This window comes from Puma concolor, chromosome C2, assembly GCF_028749965.1.
Source record: "Puma concolor isolate L17-30 chromosome C2, mPumCon1.1.hap2, whole genome shotgun sequence".
Taxonomy (NCBI): domain Eukaryota; kingdom Metazoa; phylum Chordata; class Mammalia; order Carnivora; family Felidae; genus Puma; species Puma concolor.
This window is the reverse complement of record NC_141675.1, coordinates 51750836-51778061: the sequence shown is the minus strand read 5'-3', so window position 1 is coordinate 51778061 and position 27226 is coordinate 51750836. Positions and strand designations below refer to the sequence as shown.

Below are 27226 nucleotides of genomic sequence, written 5' to 3'. Positions count from 1 at the left end.
AATACAAATCAAAACCACCATGAGATACCACCTTACACCTGTCAGAACAACTAACATTAACAACTCAGGCAACAACAGATGTTGGTGAGTATGCAGAGAAAGAGGATCTCTTTTGCATTGTTGGTGGGAATCAAGCTGGTGCAGCCACTCTGGAAAACAGTATGGAGGTTCCTCAAAAAACTAAAAATAGAACTACCCTATGACCCAGCAATTGCACTACTAGGCATTTATCCAAGGGATACAGGTATGCTGTTTCAAAGGGACATATGCACCCCCATGTCTGTAGCAACACTATCAACAATAGCCAAAGCATGGAAAGAGCCCAAATGTCCATCAATGGATGAATGGATAAAGAAGATGTGGTGTGTGTATATATATATATATATATACACCCACACTCCTTTATATATATATAAAGGAGTATTACTCAGCAATCAGAAAGAATGAAATCTTGCCATTTGCAACTACATGGATGGAACTGGAAGGTATGAGGTTAAGTGAAATTAGAGAAAGACAAAAAATCATATGACTTCACTCATATGAGGACTTTAAGAGACAAAACAGATGAACATAAGAGAAGGGAAACAAAAATAATATAAAAACAGGGAGGGGGACAAAACATAAGAGACTCTTAAATATGGAGAACAAACAGAGGGTTACTGAAGGTGTTGTGGGAGGGGGGGATGGGCTAAATGGGTAAGGGGCATTAAGAAATCTCCTGAAATCACTGTTGCAGTATATGTTAACTAATTTGGATGTAAATCTAAGAAAATAAAATTAAAAAAAAAAAAGAAATCCAGATCTAGGATGCAAAGAATGCCCCAACAAAGTCAACCCAGAAAGGTCCACACAAAGACACATAGTAATTAAAATGTCAAAAAAAGTAGTGATAAAGAAAGAATTTGTAAAGTAGCAAAAGAAAACAGTTACAATCAAGGGAAACCATATAAGGCTATCAGCTGATTTTTCAGCAGAAATTTTGAAGGCTAGAAGGGAGTGGCATAATATATTCAAAGTGCTGAAAGGAAAAAAATCTGCAACAATAATACTCTATCTAGCAAGTCTATCATTTAAAATAGAAGAAGAGATAAACAGTTTTATAGACCAAGGGAAAAAAAAAAGAATGAAAAAAAAGGAAAAAAAAAGAAAACAGTAAGAAAAAAGCTAAAGGTATTCAAGACCACTAAACCAGCCTAACAAGAAATGTTAAAGGGGACTCTTTGAGTATAAAGGAAAGAAATAAGTAGGAGGAAGAAAATTAGGAAAGATAAAATCAGTAAAATTAATTATATCTATAGAAATTAGTCAAGTGACTCACAAAGTAAAAGGATGTAAATTATGATACCATATATCTAAAATGTAGGGGAAGAGGAGTAAAGATGAGTTCAAACTTATGTGACCATCAACTTTATATAGACTGTTATCTACATAAAATATTATATACAAACCTAATGATATCCACAAATCAAATACTAGTAATAGATATGCAAATAATAAAGAAAAAGAAATCCAACCATATGACTAAAGGCCAGCAAACCATGAAAGAAGAGAACAACAGAAGAAAGGAACAGAGAACTACAAAAATAACTGTAAAACCACTAACATGGCAATAGGCACACACCTATCAATAATGACTTTGAATGTAAATTGACTAACTGCCCCAATAAAAAGACATAGGGTGACAGAATGGATACAAAAAGCAAGACCTATCCATATGCTGCCTACAAGATACTAAGTTCAGACCTAAAGACACTTGCAGATTGAAAGTGAGGAGAAAAAAGAACTATTAATCATGCAAATGGAAGTGAAAAGAAACCCAGAGTAGCAATACATATTATCATACAAAGCAGACTTTAAAACAAACACTGTAACAAGAGACAAAGAAGGCCACCACATAATCATATAGGAAACAATCTGGGTGCCTGGGTGACTCAGTTGGTTGAGTATCCAACTCTTGATTTCAGCTCAGGTCATGATCTCAAGATCATGGGATCAAGCCCCATGTCAGGCTCTGCACTGAGTGTGGAGCCTGCTTAAGTTTCTCTGCCTCTTCCTCTGCCCATCTCCCCTGCTGGCGCTCTCTCTCTCTCTCTCTCTCAAATAAAAAAATAAAATCAAAAATAAAGGGATCAATCCAACAAGAAGATATAACAACTGTTAAAATTTATGCACTCAATATGGAAGCACTCAAATACACAAAGTGTTAAAAACAAAGGTTAAAGATGTCATTAATAGTAATACAATAATAATAGGGGACTTTAGCCCCCCAAACATCAATGGACAGAACATCCAAACAGAAAATCAACAACAACAAAAAAAACCAAACCAGTGGTTTTGAAGGACACATTGGACCAGATGGATATAACAGATATATTCAGAACATTCCATCTTAAAACAGAGTACACATTCTTTTCAAGTGCACAGGGAACATTCTCCAGAATAGACCATATATTAGGCCACAAAACAAGTCTCAACAAATTCACAAAGATTGAAGTCATACCATCCATCTTTTCTGACCACAACATTATAAAACACAAGAAAAAAATCAATAAAGGATACAAACATGTGGAGGTTAAATAACATGCTCCTAAACAATGAGTTGGTCAACCAAGAAATCAGAGAGGAAATTAAAAAAAAAAAAAACATGGAGGCAAAAAACAAACAAAGACAAACAAACCAACTAAATACATGGAAACAAATAAAAAAATGAAAATATAACAGTCCAAGATCTTTGGGATATAGCAGAAGCCGTTCTAGGAGGGAAGTTTATAGCAATACAAGGCTACTTGAAGAAGCAAGAAAAAAAGATCTCAAATGAATAACCTAAGCTTACACCTAAGGACAACAAACAAAAGAACAACAAACAAAACCCAAAGCCGTTAGAAGGAAGGAAATAATAAAGATTAGAACAGAAGTAAATGAAACAGAAACTAAAAAAAAACCAATAGAACAGATCAATGAAACCAGGAGCTGGTTTTTTTTAAAGATAAAAAAATTGGGGCACCTGGGTGGCTCAGTTGGTTAAGCGACTGACTTCAGCTCAGGTCACGATCTCACAGTTTGTGAGTTCGAGCCCCGCGTCAGGCTCTGTGCTGACAGCTCAGAGCCTGGAGCCTACTTCAGATTCTATGTCTCCCCCTCTCTCTACCCCTCCCCTGCTCATGCTCTATGTCTCTCTGTCTCTCAATAATAAATAAACATTAAAAAAAATTTTTTAAATAAAAAAATTGATAAACTTTTAGCTAGATTCATCAAAGCAGAAAAGAGAAGTCTCAAATAAATAAAATCAGAAGTGAAAGGGGAGAAATAACTGACACCAAAGAAATAAAGAGGATTGTAAGAGAATGTTATGAAAAATTATATGCCAAAAAATGGGCATCCTAGAAGAAATGGATAAATTCCTAGAAGCATATAGCCTCCCAACACTGAATTGGAAAGAATTAGAAAATGTGAACTGATTATCAGCAATGAAATTGAATCAGTAAGCAAAACAGTCCCAAAAAACAAAAGTCCATGATCAGATGACTCCAAAGATGAATGCCAGCAAACATTTAAAGAAGAGTTGATACGTATTCTTCTATTCCAAACTATTGCAAAACAAAAACAAAAACAAAAACAAAAAAAAACAAAAACGAACAAAAACAATAGAAGAGTAACAAAAGCTTCCAAATTCATTCTATGAGGCCAGCATTACCCTGATGCCAAAACCAGATAAAGACACACACACACACAAAATATAGGCCAATATCTCTGATGAATAAAGATGCAAAATTCCTCAACAACATAAGGCAAACTGAATCCAAAGATACATTTAAAAAATTATGTACCAACATCAAGTGGGATTTATTTCTGGGATGCAATGGCAGTTCAATGTTCACAACTCAGTTAAAGTGATACATCATCAAGAGAAAGAATAAAAACTATATGACCATTTCAATGGATGTAGAAAAAACATTTGACAAAGGACAACAACCATTTATGATAAAAACTCTCAACAATAGGTTTAATATTTTAATTTTTTTATGTTTATTTTTGAGAGAGGAAGAGAGAGAGAGACAGAGCACGAGAGGGGGAGGGGTAGAGACAGAGAGGGAGACACAGAATCTGAAGCAGGCTCCAGGCTCTGAGCTGTCAGCATAGAGCCTGACGTGGGTCTGAAACTCACGAACTGCAAGATCATGACCTGAGCCAAAGTGGGAAGCTTAACCGACTGAACCACCCAGGTGCCCCTCAACAAAATAGGTTTAGAGGGAGCATACCTCACTATAATAAAGACCATATATGAAAAACCCATAGCAAATGTCATACTCAATGGTAAAACACTGAGAGCTTTTCCCCTAAGATAAGGAACAAGACAGGGATGGTCCACGGTCACCGTCTTTATTCAACAAAGTACTGGAAATCCTAACCACAGCAATCGACAAGAAAAAGAAATCAAAGACATCCACTTTGCTAAAAAAAGAAGTAAACCTTTTTCTTTTGCACATTACATGATACTGTGCATAAAGAAACTATAATGACTCCAGCAAAAAAACTACTAGAAACTAATAAGTGAATTCAATAAAGTCATAGGATATAAAATCAATGTGCATAAATCTGGCGCATTTCTATATATTAATAATGAAGCAGTAGAAAGAGAAACTATGGAAACAATCCCATTTACAGTTGCATGAAAAATAATAAAATACCTAGGAATAAACTTAACCAAGGGGGTGAAAGACGTGTTCTCTGAAAAATATGAAACACTGATTAAAGAAAATGAAGACAAGACAAAGAAATGGAAAGATGTTCCATACTAATGGATTGGAAGAGCAAATATTGTTAAAAAGACCATGCTACCCAAAGCAATCTACAGATTTAATGCCATCCCTATGAAAATACCAATAGCATTTTCCACAGAACTAGAATAAATAATCCTAAAATTGGTATGGAACCACAGGAGACCCCGAAAAACCAAAGCAATCTTGAAAAAGAAGAACAAAACTGGAGGTATCACAATCCCAGATTTCAAGATATAGTACAAAGATGTTGTAATCAAAACAGTATGGTACTGGCACAAAAATGGATACAAAAACCAATAGAACAGAATACAGAACCCAGATAGAAACCTACATTTATATGGTCAGTTAATCTTTGGCAAAGGAGGCAAGAACAGTCGATGAGAAAGAGACGGTCCCTTCAACAAATGGTGTTGGGAAAACTGGACAGCTACATGCAAAAGAATGTAGCTGGACCACTTTCTCACATAATACAGAAAAATAAATTTAAAATGTATTAAGGACCTAAATGTGAGAACCGAAATCATAAAAATCCTAGAAGAGAGCACAGGCAGTAATTTCTTTGACATTGGCAGTAGCAATATTTTTCCACAGATGTCTCCTGAGGCAAGGGAAACAAAAGCAAAAATAAACTATTGGGACAACATCAAAATAAAAAGCTTCTTTTCAGCAAAGGAAAACATGACCAAAACTAAAAGGTGGGGCACCTGGGTAGCTCAGTTAGGTGTCTGACTCTTGATTTTGGCTCAGGTCATGATCTCAACAGTTTGTGGAATCAAGCCCTGCATTGGGCTCTGCACGGACAGTGTGGAGACTGTTTGAAATTCTCTCTCTGCTCCTCCCCTACTCAGGTGCACATACACTCTCTGTCTGTCTGCCTGTCTCTCTCTCAAAAATAAATAAATTAAATAAACAAACAAACAAACATTAAAAGAAAACTAAAAGGCAACCTATGAAATGGGAGAAGATATTTGCAAATGACGTATTTGATAAAAGGCTATTATACAAAATATGTAAACAACTTATACAAGTCAACACCAGAAACATAAACAACCCGATTTTAAAATGCCAGAAAACATGGACAGACATTTCTCCAAAGAAAACAGCCTGATGACCAACAGACACATGAACTCATTATCAGGGAAATGCAAATCAAAACCACAGTGAGATATTACCTCACACATGTCAGAATGACTAAAATCAATAACCAAAGAAACAACAAGTGTTGGCAACGATACGGAGGAAAAAAATCCTTAAGTACTATGGGTGGAAATGCAAACTGGTGCTGCCACTGTGGAAAACAGTTTGGAGGTTCCTGAAAAAATTAAAAATAGACCTACCATATGATCCAGTAATTCTACTACTTGGTATTTACCCAAAGAATATGAAAACATAGATTCAAAAAGATATGTGCAGCCCTGTGTTTATTGCAGCGCTATTTACAATAGCCAAATTATAGAAGTGTCCATCCCTAGATGAGTGGATAGAGAAGAAGTGGTGTGTGTGTATATATATATATATATATATATATATATATATATATATATATATATTGCTGTGACTATTACTCAGCCATAAAAACAAAGGAAATCTTGCTATCTAGAGAATGTCATACTAAGTGAAAATAGTCAGAGAAAAAAAAAATACCATATGATTTCACTTATACGGCAGATTTAAGAAACACACCAATGAACAAAGGAAAAAGGAGACAAACCAAGAAAGAGACTCTTAACTAGAGAGAGCAAACTGATGGTTACCAGAGGGGAGGCAGGTGGGGGATGGGTGAAATAAGTGAAGTGAAGCTATCTTGATGAGCACTAATATATGGAATTGTTGAATCACTATATTGTACACCTGAAACTAATATAACACTGCACATTACTGGAATTAAGATTTAAAAATAAAATTAAAAATATAAAAACTTTTCTGTCTAAAAATAAATAAACAAACAATCCAATGAACCCTCTTAAGATGAGAAATTTGGGGTGAGGGTGTTTATTTTCTCTCCATGTTAGTTCATGTATACTCACTAAAGTATTTCTTGATTCCCTGTAACCTAATCACATTTCAAAAATTAAAGAGACCTTTACTTTTGCAATTTATTTCAGAAATTACTGTAGCTGGGATCATTGAATCTTAAAAATATGTAAAGCACAACATATACCCCAACATGCATTTATTAGATATTGAGCATTACAAATCTCAAAACATGTAACTGTTAGAGGAATAATTTCTCACAATTTCACTAGTTTTTTTTTTTCCTTTCTACATAAAGCTTTAGGTTATATCCATATTTAAAGCAATAGCGTTTTCTTCTAAAAACTTTGAATTTCATGTGACTATACTATATCTCCCTAGATAGTTTTATTGGATCTGTTTCTGAACTTTTTTAATGTATATATTTTTTTACTTACAGAGATCTTTATTTTATTTTTTTGTACTCTTTATATCCATCTCCCTATCTATAAAATGGGGGAAATAACTGTACTTAACTCACAGCGTTATTGTAAAGATGAAATGACAGAACCAGTGTGAAGCATTGCTGCTAACACATAACCATATTGGAGATTAAAAGGACACTCATCATGATGAGCACTGAGTAATATATAGAATTGTTGAATCACTATATTGCACACCTGAAACTAATACTCTCTGTTAATTACACTGAAATTAAAACAAAATTAAAAAGAGACCATCCAGGGGCGCCTGGGTGGCTCCGTCGGTTAGGCGTCCGACTTCGGCTCAGCTCATGATCTCACAGTCCATGAGTTCCAGCCCCGCGTCGGGCTCTGTGCTGACCGCTCGGAGCCCGGAGCCTGTTTCAGATTCTGTGTCTCCCTCTCTCTCTGCCCCTCCCCTGTTCATGCTCTGTCTCTTTCTGTCTCAAACATAAATAAATGTTAAAATTAAAAAAAAAAAAAAAAAAAAGAGCGAGAGACCATCCACAAACATACACCCAGATAATTCATATAAAGCCTTTAGCACAGTGTCTGGAGTAGAGTAAGTGCTTGATATGTTTCAACTAGCAGAAAGTTGTATCACCTCTCTGGACTCAGTTTCCTCATGTGTAAAATGGAAATAGCAATATTATTCACCACATTGGCTTGTCATGAGGATTTGATGAATTATAACATGTGGAACAGTGTCTGGCTAATGGTAAACAGTAAATAAGTACGAGCAATTTAATTAATATATTACTTCCTCTGTGTTGCCCAAACCTTTCTCATTGCACTTACTTGGATATAGACTGAAGCTTAAGCCTAACAGACTGAAATTAGGGAAGACAGCCACCAGGGAAATGGCTTGCCTCTTCCCTGCTTCTCCAAAGAAAGAGGCTGACTGGATGGGTATGCATGGGACAAGTCAAAACAAGGATAGGTCAGAATGGAATGAGCTACCATAGATAAGCGCACGTGTCATTACAGATGCAAAGCAGAATTGACTATAGCTTTTTTTCATTTTTAGAGAATAACTGGTATATGTTGATTTTTTTTTTCTGAGTGGAATGCATATCTGCTTTATATTTATTTTGCAGACAATTATTCCTGAGGGGAATAAAAGTAACAAAAACAATAATAAAACCACATTTTGTAAAAACTTTATAACTTAAAATAGGCCTTCCTTGTATTCTTGGGGGCACTGGAAGTGCATGGCTTTCCATAAAGGGTGGGTTGTCCTCAGCTCCTCACCTATGAAAACAGCTAAAATAATTTTGCAGCATTTTTTTTTAAAGCTCTTTTTAACTAAATATGAAGTGGTTTAAATTAAACCCAGGCCAGACTGACTTTTTTGTCTGTGGAGAACTGAAATAGAACTTCAGTGCTAAAATATTTTATTTTTTCCATCATTTTCTTGACTCATTAGACTGTCAGCCATGCAGGTGGCCTCGGCCCACTGGGTTGGGTACTGCAGTTATTATAGCTCTTTCCTAACATGGTTCAACATGGAAAAGAGACTCCATTAGGAATGGCTTAGATTTTTTTTTTTTTTTTTTTTTTTTGAGAAGCAAAATCGGATTCATGTGTTCTATTTACTTAAGGCTCAAGTAAACAAACTGAAACAAATTTAGTTGAATAGTTGAATCCTCATTGGGACCCAGTCTCATTTGAAGGCACACACTAGTACGGAGAAGCACACGCTCCATAGCTATGTTTTATTCCCAATGCCAGACCCATGAGGCAGCAGACCTGTGTAGTGGAAACAGAGACAGCATGCTTTAAAATGCTCTTTATAAGTGATTTGGCACACGGAAGGATGCTATGCCCGGTTGTTTTCCTTAGCTAGAGACCAACACTCTGCACCTGTGAAGAATCAAATGGCATGCCCTCCCAGTCCAGCCGCTGCCATGGTGGGTGTTAAATCCTGTGTCTTCTGCCTTGTTTTTCTAACTGGCTGGAATCCGCTGGCCAAGCACCTGGGTGTGTTTATTACATCCTCTCTGGGATCAGAGTCATGGATCCTTTTCAAGTAAAGAAGCGACACACATCTTGCCCAGGTCGCATTTCTGTGACATCCGGCAGGCCTTCTACAAAAACACTTTCAGGAGGAAAAGGAAAAGAATGACAAAGGCAACTGACAGCCACATTACTGTCCTCATCCTGACTGTGGAAAAACATCCTGGGAAAAAGGAGCTGGATGGATGATTTGCTCCTTTAACTTGCAAATCAAGACTGAAGGATCTGGGGCCATTCTATGAGAGGAGGAAACTGCGACTTAAAACTACACTTTCCCCAAAGATAGAGAATTTAGTTAAAAATTTGGTAGGCTCAGCGACTTCGGGGACTCATTTTCTTAAGCCTTGGTTGGTGCCAGCCAGCTGCTGCTTAATCCCACAGAATTGTCATCAACTCGGGAAGCCTTCCCCCCTCCCCCCGTTAAAATGCAAATAGCTTTATTGTTTTTTATATTGTGAAAAGGTTACATGCTAATTGTAAATAATATCAATAATAAACCTCTACCAGAGTGTAAGGAAAACAAACAAACAAAAAACCTTTGAGTATATATAAAATAAGCTTTCAAATAATGGTGCTGATATTCTACACCCTCCCTCCCTTCATGATTTGGGTTGAGCTGCTGATTCTTTCTCGGTGCAAGCCCCAGTGCTGATGATGGTGACACAGAGAAAAGAAAAATGTGGTCCCTGCCCTACAGGAACTCTCAGCGAACGTGGGCCAAGGGAGATGTACAGATAATTTGAATTTAAGTTGGTGTGTGTTACTACTACTAACCCTCCCTGCATGAGCGAGTTTGGGAGAGTGTTATTATAGAAGCTTGGTTTGTCGAATGGTAGGGTCATATCATGGGAGGAAGAGGTAGCTGTCTATGGGAGGACATGATATGTGTAATAGCAAGCAGCTGGGAAAAGACCAGGACTCTTTTGGAAACCTTGGAGAACTTCAAGTGCCTGGAGCATTGAATGAATAGTCGAAGAGAGGGGGAAGGATGAGACTGGTCCGTAGACTGGGGTTAGATTATGAAAACTCCTCATTGATTAGCAGATAGTTCCTGTCTTCTACCTTCTCTCTCCAAAGTTATTCATCACTGATGCCCAGATGACCTTGGAACAGTATTTTGTTTCCCTTCCTATTGTGGACTAGTAAATGAATACCGTGTACCTCAGAGTTCCCAAGAAACTAAAGAGCCTGGTAAAAGGACAAACAGTCCCCACAAATAGTTGCAAACATAGAGTAGTAAATAATGGTTACAAAAGTTACATGTTGCAACAATTTTCAACAATGTCTTGTAATTATCAACTGTAATTTAGGCCAACTGACCAAATCCACAAAGATCCCTCAGTTCCTCTGTGAGCCAGGCAGCTTGACAAACCTTATGATGCGGTAGCGGCACCTAGAAGGTACCTCTGCCTGACCAGTCTCCCCTTAGGACTGAACCCCAAGAACGATCACCCTGGTCCCCACAGATCTGATCTCCTTTCTTCTGAGAGGGACCTTTTGACTTTTTTACAACGATATCTGTGAGGAAGTTGGTGAGCATATTTGCCCCAGGGAAGTGGAAAGCGCCCACTCCATGACCGTTTCTTTAGTCCTGAATTTAAGAAGTGATTGAATCCTGAATTCACCAGGACAACTGAGCCTTGGCAGCCGGGAGATTGAGAGGATGAAGCAGTGGCTAATTCTAGCTCAAATCCTGCTGCCTTTTTTTTTTTTTTAATGAAATTTATTGTCAAATTGGTTTCCATACAACACCCAGTGCTCCTGCTGCTCTTTTAAGAAGGCGGCCAGTAGTCCTCACCCCTCCCGTATCCCCCACAGATTGAATCACTTCAGTTTAAACTGGCTACTTTAACTACCAGCATCTGCATTTCTTTGCCTATGGCTTTCCTCACCTTCACAAGCCACTGGGATAACATGTCTGACAGGATAGATGTGTGAGGAATCAACAGCCCTCAACCAATGGTAGGGGTTGAGGTATGTGCCTCAAATGAGATCTGCCTTCCCCAGAATTCCTAGGTACCCTTTCTGAACTACTTCTCTTCTACTCCCCTGCTGGTCTCCCGCAGTTTCCAAGTAGTTGATTGGCACTCCAGTCATCTCAGGGATCCCAAGCCAAGGAGAAGGCCTTTACATACTTCCCCAGGCCATTGTGCTCTCCTCTGCTCTGAACACTTGAGAGTATATATCTGTGATGTCGAGCTTAACATCTGATTTTCTTCTGGTTGCATTTGCTTTTCATTCATTTAAACTGGAACTTGAGGAAGCATCAGTGTCTTGTACTAGTGAATGGCAGCTGATGACATGGCACGTTGTGTTTAAGGAGGGCCAGGAAATATATAGACATTAGGTTCTAGGCATGGCTGGTGGCTACTGTTTTTCAGAACCTGTCAGTCTGCTTCCTGTGTGGTGGCCAAAGTGTGGTCACCAGACTAGGAGCATTGCGTATCACCTGGGAATCAGAATCTATAGCTTAACAAGACCCCCAGGTATTCTGCATGTACCTGAATATGTAAGAGGCACTGGTCTCAAGGACCCAGGCCCTGCAGGATTTAGCACCCATAGAATCCCCTAGAGATTTACTTATCAAAAAAAATTTAAGCCTGGTTTATTTTGTAGTAAGTAGCAGTTAAGAACTTGGTACTGGTTCATATCATCTGAGTTAAAGCCTCTAAGAAAATTACATCTGACAGCTGACTGATCAGCAGTAGACTGTCACACTGAAATGTTCATGTTATAGTTCTTAGCATTAACCAGAATGATCCTTCTTATCTACATGAATATGTGAAGATAACACATGAGAAATTACACTGAAAAGGGTGTCTTGACATCAGTTTATTTCTTGGTAAGTACTAAATAAATCTAAAGTAGATAAAGACATAGTTGTTGCTATTTAAGACTTATAAACTTGAGATGACTGGAAAATAAATTCTCCCAGAATACAAGTGAACGGAAATGATCAACCTTCAATGCTGTGTAGGTCCCATAGAGTTTCAGATATCTGGAAGTTTACTCAGAAAAGTGAAAGACAAACTTTCCTAACTATCTCATGTCATTGAAATCTTTATTTACTAAGTATGGTTGATTTTAGAAAGCCCAGAATTATGCTAAGCTGATACTGGTTTCTCCATTTTCTCCTGCTATTTCTTATATTGACATCTGCTTTGGAGGGCAAACTTCCTTCAGATGCAGATGGCATTCTTCGTGATGATGTGATGATTCTAGCTCATTCAAAAGCCCCCTTCTTCTTTCAAAACACTTCCCAGAGCCCACCTTCTCTATGACAGCTCCACATTCCTGAAGCACTATTTGGTTACAAATTTGCTCTCTCCTTTCTGCCTGGTAGGTACAGATTCAACTAGCAGGAAAAGAGGGTGATGAAAGGAAATAGCACAAGTTACAAAGATTTTCCAAAGGAAATATTCTAGCTTCCTTCACTTTAGAAAGTGAGAATGACCTTGAAGGCAAGATGCATGGATTTTAGTATCCCGTACAGTAGATAAAATAGACACAGCAGACATAGTTAGGTGACTCTTCTGTTCTTCTGTTAAGAAATGGCAAAATTAACCCATGCTATGCTCTGAATGTGCCCCCCTCACCCCTCACCAAGTCATATGTGGAAACCTAATCCCCAAGGTGATGGTATTAGGAAGTGGAGCCTTTGGGAGGTGATTAGCCCATGAGGATGGAGACCTCATGAATGGAATTAGTTCCCCTACAAAAGAGGCCCAAGAGAGCTCCCTTGTCCCCTTCCTCCATGGAACCAAACACCACCTCTACCAGCACTATGATCTTGGATGTCCTAGCCTACAGAACTGTGAGAAATAAATGTTTGTGGTTTATAAGCCACCCAGTATGTGGTGTTTTGTTATAGCCGCCCAAATGGATCAAGACAAACTATGAGCCCATTCAGGATCTCAACACAACCCCATCTAAAAACCCTAAAAGGCTGTTGTACTCTTTTGTCACTGTTACTAAAAGTCAACTCACAAATAAGTGGAAAACAATTTGAGAGTTAATAGTTGTCTTCAGGCTAGTGCGCTTCAAATTTTTGAGCACACCATGGTCAGATATAACTTCAAAACCCCATCCTATTCATTGCAATTTGTTTGCATATTTTTATTTACTTGCTTGTTTATGCCAGTTAAGTTTCAATAAATTAAGTTAAATATGTTTATCTCAGCAAGCAGTTAAGGCAGTTCACAATGGAAATGTAGTTGCTATGAGACCAAACATCATTAACCCAAGGCAAAATCCAATAACTGAAAAGGGAAGCATTGCGAGAATGGGGAGCAGGGTACCAGAAAAACTACCTCAAACTCTCCTAGCTAATCTCAGGCAAAGTTTCCCCTGTGGCAAAATGAATTTTTCCATTTTATTCTCTGCTGTAAGTAATGAAATACTACCCAGATATTTTCTGTCTAACCTGTATCTCAGGAGTTAAATCTCAGCTACTATGAATAAAACTTCCTGGCTATTTTTTATGAAAATAAGTAGGTGCAAAGAAAGATAGGCATCTTGTATGTAATTATATAATGAGTAAATTATGTAATGTAATGAGTAAATTATGGAAAGTTCAATTGTAGCTGATGTGTAGTTCAACTGAGTTAAATCTTACCATATTTTTCCTTTTCTAATGAGCAAAGAGCATTTTTTTTTCCTGGCAAAGTGCTCAAACACTATTTCTCTTTTCCTTGCCTTGCCTTGCCTTGCCTTTTCTTTTTTCTTTCTGGGCCCATAATAAGCATCTTTCTTCAAAATGTTTCCATCATTGGGCCAGAAGGTCTGTGGTTACTTTTTCTATCATTTTGTGATTACCCTCCATTTGCTAAACAGATATTGTGTAATTAAAGATGGGCCACTTCTTGAGGTCTCTAGAAATGTTTCAATGCTAAAGGCCCCAGTGGTCTTTCAAAAATGTTTGCTTAATTGAAGCAAAAGAAATAGTGGAACCATTGTTCAGGATAATCAATGAAAGGCCATTTACATGAGGGGACCATGGTGTGGTGGAAGAAGAAATCCTGGCTCAGTATAATTCATTCTGGGTCCCTTGAGCCCACACAAAAGATTTACCTTTAAGAGGCTAAGTTCCCAAGCCCCCATGTTTTTAGAAAGTAAATCCAAACTATAGACCCTCTAAATCTTTTATCAACCCTCAAAATAATACTACGTTAGAAGCCCAAATTAGAAGGACTTCTGCAAGCTTTAACATCTGTATTTGGGGGTCAGTGCAAAGAAAAGATGCTGGGAAATAAACCCTCAGGACAAATGTAGAGTGATTTGAGTTTTCAAATATAAATGTGGGCACACTGAATTCTGTTTTAAGAAAAATAACTGCAAATTGGAAAAATTTATTTGATAGCAGATCATGTCCAGTTTTCTGCCCTTTAAAAAATCAATCATACTAAAACCATTAATTTATTTGGCTGCATTATTATCTCAAAAAGCAAGACATAAAGGTAAGCTGTCTTTCACATTCTCTGATTTCTTTTTTTTTTTTTTTTAATTTTTTTTTTTCAACGTTTATTTATTTTTGGGACAGAGAGAGACAGAGCATGAACGGGGGAGGGGCAGAGAGAGAGGGAGACACAGAATCAGAAACAGGCTCCAGGCTCTGAGCCATCAGCCCAGAACCTGACACGGGGCTCGAACTCACGGACCGCGAGATCGTGACCTGGCTGAAGTGGGACACTCAACCGACTGCGCCACCCAGGCGCCCCCCACATTCTCTGATTTCTATTTTAAATGTCTTTTTGAGGAAGACATACTAAGTCCCATGTTTAAATAAAAGCTATAATTGGTTTATAAATACAAAAATTATACCTTTTTTTTTTTTTTAACAAGGGTGGGGTTTACTTTAGCACTCTGTGCCAAATGCATGCAGTTGAACTGAGTCCAATGGTCCTTAATTTTTGCCATGTTACAGAATTTGAGGTTCATTCAAAACAAAGGATACATCTGTTTTCATCAGCTGTTTCTTGACTTTTATTACTGGGACTTATTTTTTAAAATTGTTTTGCCTACATGGTATTGTTTTACTAGGCATGATTTATTGCTCTCCCATGTGCCCACAGAAACTGTATGTTCAGAAATAACGCAAACTGAACCAAAATAAGAGGGGAAAGATGGGAACTATTTCATTTACATTGGATTAAATAATCATTTAGAATATGTGAATACATTTACATTGCAATAAAGTTTTTATTTATTAATGGGAACAAAAATATGTTCAATTTCTCCAAGCTGATATACAGAAAAATTGAGGCATGTTCAGAGGACAAAGGGAAGAATTGAGGAATGTGAGTTTTGGAATGCTATTTAAAAAATCAGCTCGGGGCGCCTGGGTGGCTCAGTGGGTTAAGCGGCCGACTTTGGCTCAGGTCATGATTTCCAGGTCCGTGAGTCCGAGCCCCGCGTCGGCCTCTGTGCTGACAGCTCAGAGTTTGGAGCCTGTTTCAGATTCTATGTCTCCCTCTCTCTGACCCTCCCCCGTTCATGCTCTGTCTCTCTCTGTCTCAAAAATAAATAAACGTTAAAAAAAATAAAAATTAAATTAAAAAAAATTAAAAATCAGCTCAAAATTGGAGGATTATCTGCCTAACAGAGTCATTAACAATGTTTTAGTTTATTTATTCTCTACTTGATTCTACAAAAGAAGATTTCAAGCACCTTGCCCTCTCAATGTTCTGTTAAAAGATTTATTGAATCTTAGCTTTTGATCCTTATAAACTAACAACACTTGATGCCTACTTACTCTGAAAGCATTTTGCTTATATTTTGATGCTAATTTTTAAGGCTAGAAGAGCGTATCTTTGTCTGGGTAATATAACTTTTAAAGAATAAAATGTATTAGTTGTACAGTTATTTTGGTTGGCATTTATAGATTACTGGATAGCTTGACCATCACTGCCTTGGCTACTTCAAGAGCAGTAATATTTTGTGGATTTGGAAATGTTAAAATAGTAAAATATTTTTACTTCAGACACAGGAAAATATTGAAAAAGACTGGGGAATAATTGCAAAGAGAAAAAGATCTATATAACTATAGATAATGAGCTAAAACTTGGCTCAAGTCACTAAGAAAATCTTAAGTTGTGTAGTAGTTTTACTTAATCATGTAACATTTTTAAAAAGGGAAATGGGTACCTGGGTGGCTCAGTCAGTTGAGTGGCTGACTCTTGATTTCAGCTCAGCTCATGATTCCAGGGCATGGGATTGAGCCCCACATTGGGCTCCCCACAGAGCGTGGAGCCTGCTTAAGATTTGCTCTTTCTTCCTCTGCCCCTCTCCCCTACTCACTCGCTCTCTCTTTAAATAAATAAATAAATAAATAAATAAATAAATAAATAAATAAATAAGGAAACAGACTTTCTCAGTAAAATGTAGAACATATTTCACTTCTAGGTAAACTTTTTTGGTATGTTACTAATACACTGGCCCATATACTGAGCTGATATTGGGGTTTTGGACCTTTCTAGAACTTCCAAACCTTCTTGATTCACAAAATAAGTTAACTGGGGAAAATTAAGGGTATATAGCTTCTGAGACAGCTTGTTTTTGTTTTTGTGATAATTCAAATATGCCTGTATTTGCATTTATAATTTTTTAAGTTTATTTATTTATTTTGAGGTGGGGAGGGGTAGAGGGTGGGAGAGAGAGAATCACAAGCAGGCTCCACACTGTCAGTGCAGAGCCTGATGTGGGGCTCTATCCCAGGAACTGTGAGATCGTGACCTGAGCGAAAATGAAAAGTTGGATATTTAACCAACTGAGCCACCCAGGTACCCCTGCATTTATAATTTTTGACACTCAAGTAATAATAGCTAACATTAATTTAGTATTCCATGTGCCAGACATTATTCTGAATGCTTTGTTTTTAACTGAATCTTCACAGCCATTCGATGGGGCAGCTGCTCTTATTAACCTGTTTTATAAACTAAGCCATGGAGAGTTAAGTAACGTGCCCAAGCTCCATGACTGGCCATCACAGTGCCATGACAAACTCAGGAAGGAGCTTCTGAGCCCCCTTTTGTGACCACCACAGTACCATCCACTCCTGCTTGGACAAATGAGGAATAGCTGTGAGGGCTTTACATGGTACTGTCACCTTTCTGTTCTCTGAGGGTGAGATTTTCTCTGTGAATATTTATCCAAAGGAAATCTTTCATATTTATTGACAATTTGAACAGCCAATAATCTTCTTATTTGCCTTGCTAGTCTCTTATTGTCATTTCTATTTTACATGAAGGAAATAAAGCTTCTGGAAAGCCAAATACTTAACCAGTCCTTTTTTCAAGAGGAGATTTTAGGCAGTGGAACAATTTAGGTTGTTGCTAGTAGATATCTCAGAGGGAACTATAAGTCTCCAGGATGGGTCTGAGCAGCAGCTGGAATGAAGAAACTTAATACATTGCTCAGACCAGCTGAATCTAACAGAAAAGCAGTGCTAACAAGTCTCTTATGACTTGGACTCAGTCATTTTGGATTTTCTAAAAAGGGTGATTACAAACTCATCAGTCAATAGAATGTTTGGAATTAAAAAAATGTTTAATGTTTATTTTTGAGAGAGAGAGAGAGAGAGAGAGAGAGAGAGAGCATGAGCAAGGGAGGGGCAGAGAGAGAGGGAGACACAGAATCCTAAGCAGGCTCCAGGCTCTGAGCTGTCAGCACATAGCCCAACACGGGGCTTGAACTCATAAACTGTGAGATCATGACCTGAGCCGAAGTTGGAGGCTTAACTGACTGAGCCATCCAGGTGCCCCTAGAATATTTGGAATTTTATTTTAAGGGTTACTACTTCAAATTCTGAACAGAAAACAGAGTAGAAGATATCAAAAATCTTCTAGCATAATAGGACAAAGAATCATATACCATCAGTAAGTGGAACTTTACCTGCTCCAAAGTGATTCCCATTGATTAAAAATTTTCCTCGGGGCGCCTGGGTGGCGCAGTCAGTTAAGCGTCCGACTTCAGCCAGGTCACGATCTCGCGGTCCGTGAGTTCGAGCCCCGCATCGGGCTCTGGGCTGATGGCTCAGAGCCTGGAGCCTGTTTCTGATTCTGTGTCTCCCTCTCTCTCTGCCCCTCCCCCGTTCATTCTGTGTCTCTCTCTGTCCCAAAAATAAATAAAACGTTGAAAAAAAAATAAAAAAAAAAATTTTCCTCAAATATGAGTTACAATTCTCATGCAGAGAGGGCTCCATAATGCAGTATCCCAGACCAAAGGGATCCCCCTTTTTAAATGGCATTTTCTAACATGTTTTTTTCCTTTTATGTGGAGAACCAAGAAAGAAAGAAAAAAAGGATTTCAGAATATGTCAATGTTACCCATATTTTCATCTTCTTCTATACATAACTGAGTTGTAAGAAAAAAGCAAATGGCTGTCCCAAGTCTTCAGTCTGCACACCCAAGCTGAGTCACATATACAAAATAATCTGTAATGGGGAGAATTAATATTTGATGAAAAACAAGAGTTCAAATGGATTTGAATGTGTAGTAACTTGTTACTGAGAGAAAATTTCAATTACTTTAAAGTCCCATGATGGAACATAGAAGGAAAGACAAACTGGTAGATGTGCTTGAGACCAAACTCCATCTGACCTCAGTAAAGGTGAACTTGCATTTCTCTGGACATGATGTCAATGGCTTCTGAAAAGTCATGTCTTAACAATTTAGAGTGTCTTTCAACTCTGACCAACCAAGGTAAAAGCAGATATTTCCTTTTGTAGGAGATCCAGAAAGATTTGAAATAGATCAATAGATCCTTCTACTGACCTACCAACTCATATTCCATCCTTCCTTGCTTCCTGTCTTCTTTCCTTCTTTCCTTCCTTCCTTTCTTCCTTCCTTCCTCCCTCCCTCCCTCCCTCCCTTCCTTAATTCCTTTCTTCCATAAACTTCATTGATTTTGTATGTGTGAATTCACCCACCAATAACATGTGTTTGTAACCCCAGATCAATACCTTAGATGCTACTGAGATCATTCACAGACATGCACAGAGCAGCAAAAAATTTGAGTCACTTGACTCACAGGTTCCCAGTTGAGGTTGAACAAGGTACTGTTTTGTCTTCTTGTTTCAGCTCTCATACTATAAACAGGTGCCTTTTCTTTTCATAATCTATTTAGTGCTACATTTTACTCATTTTTGTGTGTTTTTTTTGTTGGCAATTTGCTGTTTAAAGTGTCTCACAAGTATAGTGCTAAAGTGCTGTCTGGTGTTCCTATGTACAAGATAGCTTTGATGTGCTTTATGGAGAAAATGTATGTGTTACAGTAAGCTTTGTCCAGGCATGAGTTACAGTGCTGTTGGCTGTGAGTTCAATTTAAATGAATTAACAATATATATTAAGATGTCTTTAACATGCATAAAACAAGGCTATGTCCTCATCAGTTGTTGAAGATGTACGACCAGAGCTTGCAAGAGGCTAACCCTATATTTTCCCTAGAGACAGTGCTTCTGTGTTTGCTAATTCAGTGTTCCCAGTGACTTTATAGAACATAACTACCATGAATAATGATAATTGACTGCGTGTACACACACATACACACACACACACACACACACACACACACACACACACACAGAGGTATGTACAATGATATATCATTATATCACCAACAATGTGAATGAGTAGAATCCTCTGAGATGAAATAATTTCCCACCTTCTCACAGGCTGCAGAATAAGGTGACCAACTGTCTCAATTCACCCATTTACCCTTGATTGAGGGGTTTCCCCAGATGAGGGACTTTCAAGTGCTACAACTGGGAAAATTCCAGGACCAACTGGAAAGAATTAGCCTCCTACTCTAGAATTTCTTGAAGCCAAAGAATTGGGGTGGGGGTAAGGTCCATACAAACCCTTCAACTCTTGCTCTGCAGCTAGAAACCCTACCATCATTAGGAAAGAGACTCCTAAAATAAATATACGCCAAGCTATTAAGCACCACTGGCCCCACTCATGCTTCTGAGGGTTCCTGAGGAAAACCTGAGGCCTCCCTGGCAAAGCTTCATTGAGAAAGCATTAACAATAAGTTCATTTGATTTACATTTCTATGGCCCTTGTATCTCTTTTGGGTGTGTGGAGACTTCAGAGTTGAGATGTGAAGAAGTAGAATGATTTGACCCAATAAAAAAGCAGATGCCCAAGAAATAAAATATTTTCATTCAGGCAGCTGAATATATTCTTTTCCATTAGTCTTTTGTACATTGATAAAGGATAAAGGAGAGAAAGTGTGGATTTTAGGATTTAATACATATTTCCTAAACCAGCAAATGCTCAACTTTCCAGAAATTTGTGACTCTATACAGACTAGTGAATCTCAACCCTGGCTGCACTTTAGAATTATTTGGGAGGTTTAAAAAAGTCCTGTGCCCGGACTCCCCCCATTACAATAAAATTAAAGAAGAATGGGTGGTGAGGATGTTACTGGGCATTAGAATTGTTTTAAAAGGATGATTCTAACGTGCAACCTGGGCTTCTCTGAGAAGCACTGTGAAGGAAGACAGTGTTGAGAATAGGTCTCAGGAAGCTTCCAGGTTCAGCAAAGAAAACACTATAATCAATTGGTAATGCCCGTAGTGGGTGGAAGAGAGGAAAGGTTACAGCATGCAGGGCTGTACTAAACCATCTTTTCTAGTCCACGCAAAGCAGAAAGGTTCTAACTCTGGAATCAGGCAGATCTTGATTCTCTCTTGGCTCTGCCATTACGACTCTCCTACCTGTATAACCTGGGTCAAGTGATTAGCCCTCTTATCATCAGTATCCTTATCCTGATACCCATTTTGCAAGATTTGTTGTGAGGATTAAGTGAGGAAGCATATGCCGAATACCTGGCAGGCACGTGCTTATTAATATAGGGAAAATATCATCATCATTACAGGCACACACACTTTCATTTTTGGCCACTTTCTGAGTTGCATTCTGTTATCCTGACAAAGAAGAACAGCAGAGGGGCTTTATGAGGTAGGAGTAGTAGCAACTTTAAAAACAAAATGAATAACACTGATACAAATGAATGGTATGGCCAAGGCAATGTTGTCAGCACATGATCTAGTTCAGGGGTCAAGAAATTACTGCCTGTGGGCCAAATCCAACCATACCCCATTCATTCACTTCTTGTCTGTAGCTGTTTTCCCATGACAGAGATCGCATGACCCCTAAATCCAAAAATATTTACTATCAGATACTTTACAGAAAAAGTTTGCTGATCTTTGATTCTAGTACATCAATTCTCAGTGCATTCATGGGTCCCCGAAACCCCCTTTCAGGAGATCTGTGAGGTCAAAGTTATTTTCACAGTAACACTCATACATCATTGACGTTTCTCACTGTGTGGACATTTGTGCTGGAAGGACAAAAGCAATGGTGGGTAAAACTGCTAATGCTTTAGCACCAATTGAGACAGTGCACTTTATGTTCTTCACCACCATACACTTGCAGGGAAACAAAACCAACGAAAAGCCGGTTTCACTTAACTCTGGGTTTCTTAGGTTTGGCACTATTGACATGGTGAGCCAGATGATTCTTGGTTGTAGGGGGCTGTCCCGTGCATTGCAGGATGTTTGGCAGCATCTCTGGCCTCCACCCACGACATTCTACCAGCCTTTCTTCTCATTTCCTGGCTGTGACAGCCAAAAGTGTCGCCAGACATTTTTTTTAATTCCTCAGTTTTAACTCAATATATATGGTAATAAATGGCAAATATGAATAGACATAACTCAGATAAACAAAAAGTCGTTAGGGTCTTCTATGATTTTTGAGAGTAAAGAAGTTCTAAGACCACAAAGTTTGAGACCTGCTGCTCTATTTTGTATTCACAGAATATTTATAATGTTTATGTTGCTAAGTCAAAAATAGTGAAATGAGGGGCACCTGGATGGCTCATTCGGTTGAGCTGCTCAGGTCGTAATCTCACAGTTCAAGCCCCACATCAGGCTCGGTGCCAACAGCTCGGAGCCTGGAGACTGCTTCGTCTTCCTCTCTCTGTGCCTCCCCTGCTCAGGCTCTGTCTCTCTCTGTCTGTCTCTCAAAAATGAATAAATGTTTAAAAAAATGTTTAAAGAAAATAAAAAAAATAATGAAGTGAAAAGGACCATGCAACTGATGATGAACAAGATACAGAAACAAAAATTGGAAAAATATGTGTGTGGGTGGGTTTGAGTTTTTTGATGGGAGGGGTAGAGGGTATCGCCAGTGAAGACACAGCTTTAGAGACAGAGAAAGCATATGTGACCTTGAGCAAGTTAGTCTTTGTATTTGTGCTTCAGTTTCCTCCTTATAAAATGGCAGTGATCACAGTACTGACTTCAGAATATTAATGGGAGGATTACATGAATAAACACATAAAAAGTGTGTAGAATAGGCTTTGCACTTAGATGAAGTATACTCTGTGGGTCAGCTATTAGTATTATTATAATAAATAATTTGTCAGAAAGGACGAGGTCAGGCCTTCAATTAAGGCATACAGGTGCTGCTGACCTTACCGCCAGCAGAAAGACAAAGCAGAAAAAATGAAGTCACTGGCTCCCTAGAGACAAAATGTCATGGAGCCCAGAAAGAAATCAGAATCTCCTCACCCCCTTCTTACCCTAACACCACACTTTCTAGTCCAAAATCCATCTGTTACCCCTGTAAGGTACATGAACATCCTCCAAGGTTTCAAAACAAACGATGTGAGGTTGGCTTGGTTTCATATGTTAGTTCCAGAGCAGTTATAACTTTGCTTGTTCCTGCATTGTGATTAATTTTCCCTTCAGCTCAATTTGGCTGCCAGAAGATCATCCAGAATTGTGTTGATTTCAGCAAATACCCACATAGTCACTTTCACCTTTGGGAAGACACATGCTTTAAAGCAAGTGCTTGCTAATTTTCATAGTGAGAAAAATCCTTAATAAAACTATAGGGACACTTGGATAAGCAAATGAAATTTGCAGCATGATTTTAAAAAAATGCTGAAGAAGAATCTGATTCTGAAAATGAGGAAGCTACCTGAAATGTGAAATTATGTTCTCAGTAGTAAAGTGACCCATCTCCTGTGTTCTCCTATCTTCCTACCTTCCTGTTTCATGCAGGACAAGTTTTATTGTCATTGTTTACTATGGCTATTGAGAATGTTGGGTTAGATTCTAAAACCTAGTTGAATCCAAATGTCACCTTTTCTGTGAGATCTGACGACCCTACACTATTTAACATTGACTTCCCTCCCTGCACCTCCCTGTCTTGCTTCATTTTTCTGTAAGGCATATTTCTTCATCCAATACATTACATATTTTACACACGTATTTTTTTATTGTCTGCTTGACTCATTGATGGCAGAGGTTTTTATCCTTTTCCTTGAATAATGTGTTCCTAGCTTCTGAAAGAGAGCCTGGCACGTGGTAAGTACCCCCACATTAAACTTTTGCCTTTATTTATTTATTTATTTATTCATTCATTCATTCATTCATTCATTCATTTATTTTTATTTTGAGAGAAAGAGAGTGCACGCATGCCCCCATGTGAGCGTGTGGGGTTAGAGAGACGAGGCAGAGATAGAATCTGAAGCAGGTTCTGTGCTCTCAGTGTGGAGCCCAACACAGGGCTTGATCCCATGAACCATGAAATCATGACCTTAGCTGAAATCAAAAGTCAGATGCTTAACCAACTGAGCCACCCAGGCACCCCTCAGCTTTTGCCTCTAAACAGGAAATGGAAAATGTCTCTCTGATGTATTGCATACTGTGAATTCACATATGGAGACCTCGCATGAATGACAGCATCTATGTTTTGCAAAAAACTTATTTGACTCAAGAGCATTTAAGTGTCATTCTGCAACCTGGCAATTGTATGAGCCAAAGTATAAAATAGGCTTTTAGGAACTTGTTCCAATGGTCTCTATTTTTTAGTCATCTAATATTCTTATCCTTTAATGAATAAATGTCTCTTCAGTTAGCTGTCCAGGTCATGAAATATGAGCCTCTACCCCCACACCCAGACAGAGCACTGTGATTTAGAGGTTGTTAACAAATGATTATTAAGGGATTGATTGGCAGATGTACTCCACATCCCCAAGAGATGTGTTCCACTGCAGTTGTACATGCAGTCTTTGAAAATCAAGTTAAGTAGTAAGGACTAGGGAACTTCACTACTTAAATCTGTTCTATAATAAATATTTCTTGTAAAGCACAAAATTCCTTTGCAACTACATATTTTATTTGTAAAGTCATATTTTGGCATACAAGGTTTGCTTAAATTAGTGAATCAAGACTTATACTCTGGGTGTAGACTCTACAGGCTCAGTTCTGTGCCAGGCTGATGATTGATGTTGAGAAATAGCCCCTTTAGGAGACCTGACTCGGGTATGTAACCATTAGTGAATTATAATTGGAAGGAGGGATTGCAAGTCTCTCAAAGGCAGAGTCTACCTCTTATTCACCTTTGTCATCTAGAATCTAGCACAAGCATATTTTAGGCATGCAATACCTATCTGGTGATTGAATAAAAGCATGAATACACAATTGATCAAATGTAATCAGGTACTAACAAGATTTTTAAAAAGTCTATAATGCAGTGAAAATTCAGACAGAAGAGGTCACTAGGAATGGCTGCATGGAGGAGATAGGACAGAAGTTACATCTGGAAAGAAATTAAGGTTTCAAGTGCAAGAACAAAGGGTAAAAGGGAATGCCTAGCTAGAAAAGTAATTTAGACCTGTACACCTATCAGTCTAAAGGATATTGAACATCAACTTCCAGCATATATTTATAATTACATGTATATTCTGCTATATTAACATAATGAGTAGTTTTTAAATACATTTTAAAACTGGACTTTTAAAGAGGAATTAAAGATGAAATAAGTCATGTTTTAAATTATCTTTATTTATTGTATATCATTATTTATATTGGGTATAAATGTACAGTTCAAACAACTCCCTTGATAATTTTGAATTTTTTTGGCTAACTTCCAGCTATGTTGGATTAAATCATGGTGTCTCATGGCTCATGTGAAGATATAGGAGACCTACCGGCAAAGATATTTACTTGTTACTCACCCATGCCTGAGTTCATATGATCCTTCATCTTCCGTTTCCCTGAAGGAACCTAGTTCAGTTACTTGAGAGCATTAACTTGATTAAACGTAGATAATATAATCTACTCACTAGACCAGTAACCTAGAATCCATAACATGTTGGAAGATGCTTAAAATGAACAAATGAGTGAGACTAACCTGTGGAGAGGATGGAAACCTTACACACCGGTGTGATACCTGGCATTGTCTGATAGAAGGATGGATCAGGGGTGCCATTGACCAGCCTCTTCCTTGCAGGCAGTTACTGAGTCACAGACATGGAGACTGGAGGACACAAAGTTGGGAAGAGTAGATGGATAGGGCTAGATTTTTATTGGTAGTTGAGGGGTTTTGACCTGATGAGATAGGCAAATGTGATTATTCATGTATTTTTAAGAAAAGAATACTGGGGAAAAAAGTTTTATTTTAAAAAAGTTTGTCCTGAAAATAAGGAAAAAATTAAAATCTCAAGCTAGTTCAGAGGCATTGTGAATGAGACATTATTTAGCTCTAGCTAGCTCTCTCAGCTCCCCATAGAATTGTCATCTGCTGGTCATGGGACTGTAATTTTCCTTTAAAATATAGGTTTTTGTTTTTCACTGTTCTTCTGTTCCCCTTTAGCTTCACTTGATGTATACTTGACTAGTACAATTGTAAGATATTTAAAAGGTACAATGTGATTATTTGATATACATATTCATCATGAAGATGTTTCCCCCACATTGAGTTAACTGACGCATCCATCACCACACATATTTACCTTTTTTGGAGAAAGGGGTGAGAACATTTAAGTTCTATTTTCAGCAAATTTCAATTATACAATATAGTATTATCAATTACAGTCACCATGTTATATGTTAGATCCTCGGACCTTATTCAACTTATAGCTGAAAGTAAGTTTGTACCCTTTGAACAACTTCTCACTATTTCTCCCACCCACTCCAGTCCCTGTTTCTATGAGTTCAACTTTTTTTTTTTTTTTTTTTTTTAGTTCCCACATATAGGTGATACCACATGGGATTTGTCTTTCTCTGTCTGGCTTATTTCACTCAGCATTATGCCCTTCATGTTCATCCATGTTGTTGCAAATGGCAGAACTTCCTTCTTTTTTATGACATGATTATGGATGAATAGTATTCCATTGTGTATGTATACCGCATTTTCTTTATCCATTCATCCTTTAATGGACACATAGGTGGTTTCCATGTCTTGGCTATTATGAACAATGCTACTCTAAACATGGGAGTACAGAAATCTCTTTGGGATAATGATTTTGTTTCCTTTGGATAAATACCCAGAAGTGGGATTGCTGGCCATATGATAGTTATATTTTTCATTTCTTGAGGAACCTCCATACTGTTTTCCATTGTGGCTACACCAGTTTGCATTCCCAACAGCGTACACTGGTCTTCATTGTTCTTGGCAGGAGAGAGCCAGGAGCTGCCTGCCATTCCTGGTGAGTCAGCTGGCCAACATGGAACATTCGTTTCATCATATTCTCCTGCTGGAGATTAAGAGCATCACTGATGCTTTCTCCTCCATCCTGGGCCCTCAGAGCAGAGATATCTTCCGCATGAGCAACAGCTTCACTGCCATTGCCAAGCTTCTTACCCAACAACTGGAAACTACCAAGGCCAGAAGCAGCAGGTGAGCAGGAGGTCCTTTGTACCTGAGGGATATGTCATAAACCCATGGAAGCATAGCACAGGCAGTAACAGTTTCTTTTGTAGGCATTCAACTTCCCAAAGAAAACCAAACCCACTAACGATCTCAATGCAGAGTAACTTCTGAATAAATTATGGCATTTGCCAGAATTTTTTTTAATTTATGAAAACCAGAATGTAACAAAGGATTTTCTAGAAAGTGAACAAAATATGACAAAGGAATAAGAATGTAGTACAAATAATGATATTTATAACACTCACTTATGTAGTCAACAAGTGTTTA

General features: G+C 38.0%; 1 protein-coding gene across 10 annotated transcripts in view; it reads left to right on the top strand.

Annotated features, from left to right (window-relative positions):
- The window catches only part of VEPH1 (ventricular zone expressed PH domain containing 1), a 327919-nt gene that overhangs the window by 157203 nt on the left and 143490 nt on the right, over window positions 1–27226 (top strand). For all 10 annotated transcript variants that reach the window (XM_086674592.1, XM_086674591.1, XM_086674590.1 and 7 more), the window contains one exon: window positions 26706–26926. In XM_086674592.1, coding sequence (XP_086530718.1) covers window positions 26706–26926 — 221 coding nt within the window. The remainder of the gene's footprint in view (window positions 1–26705; window positions 26927–27226) is intronic.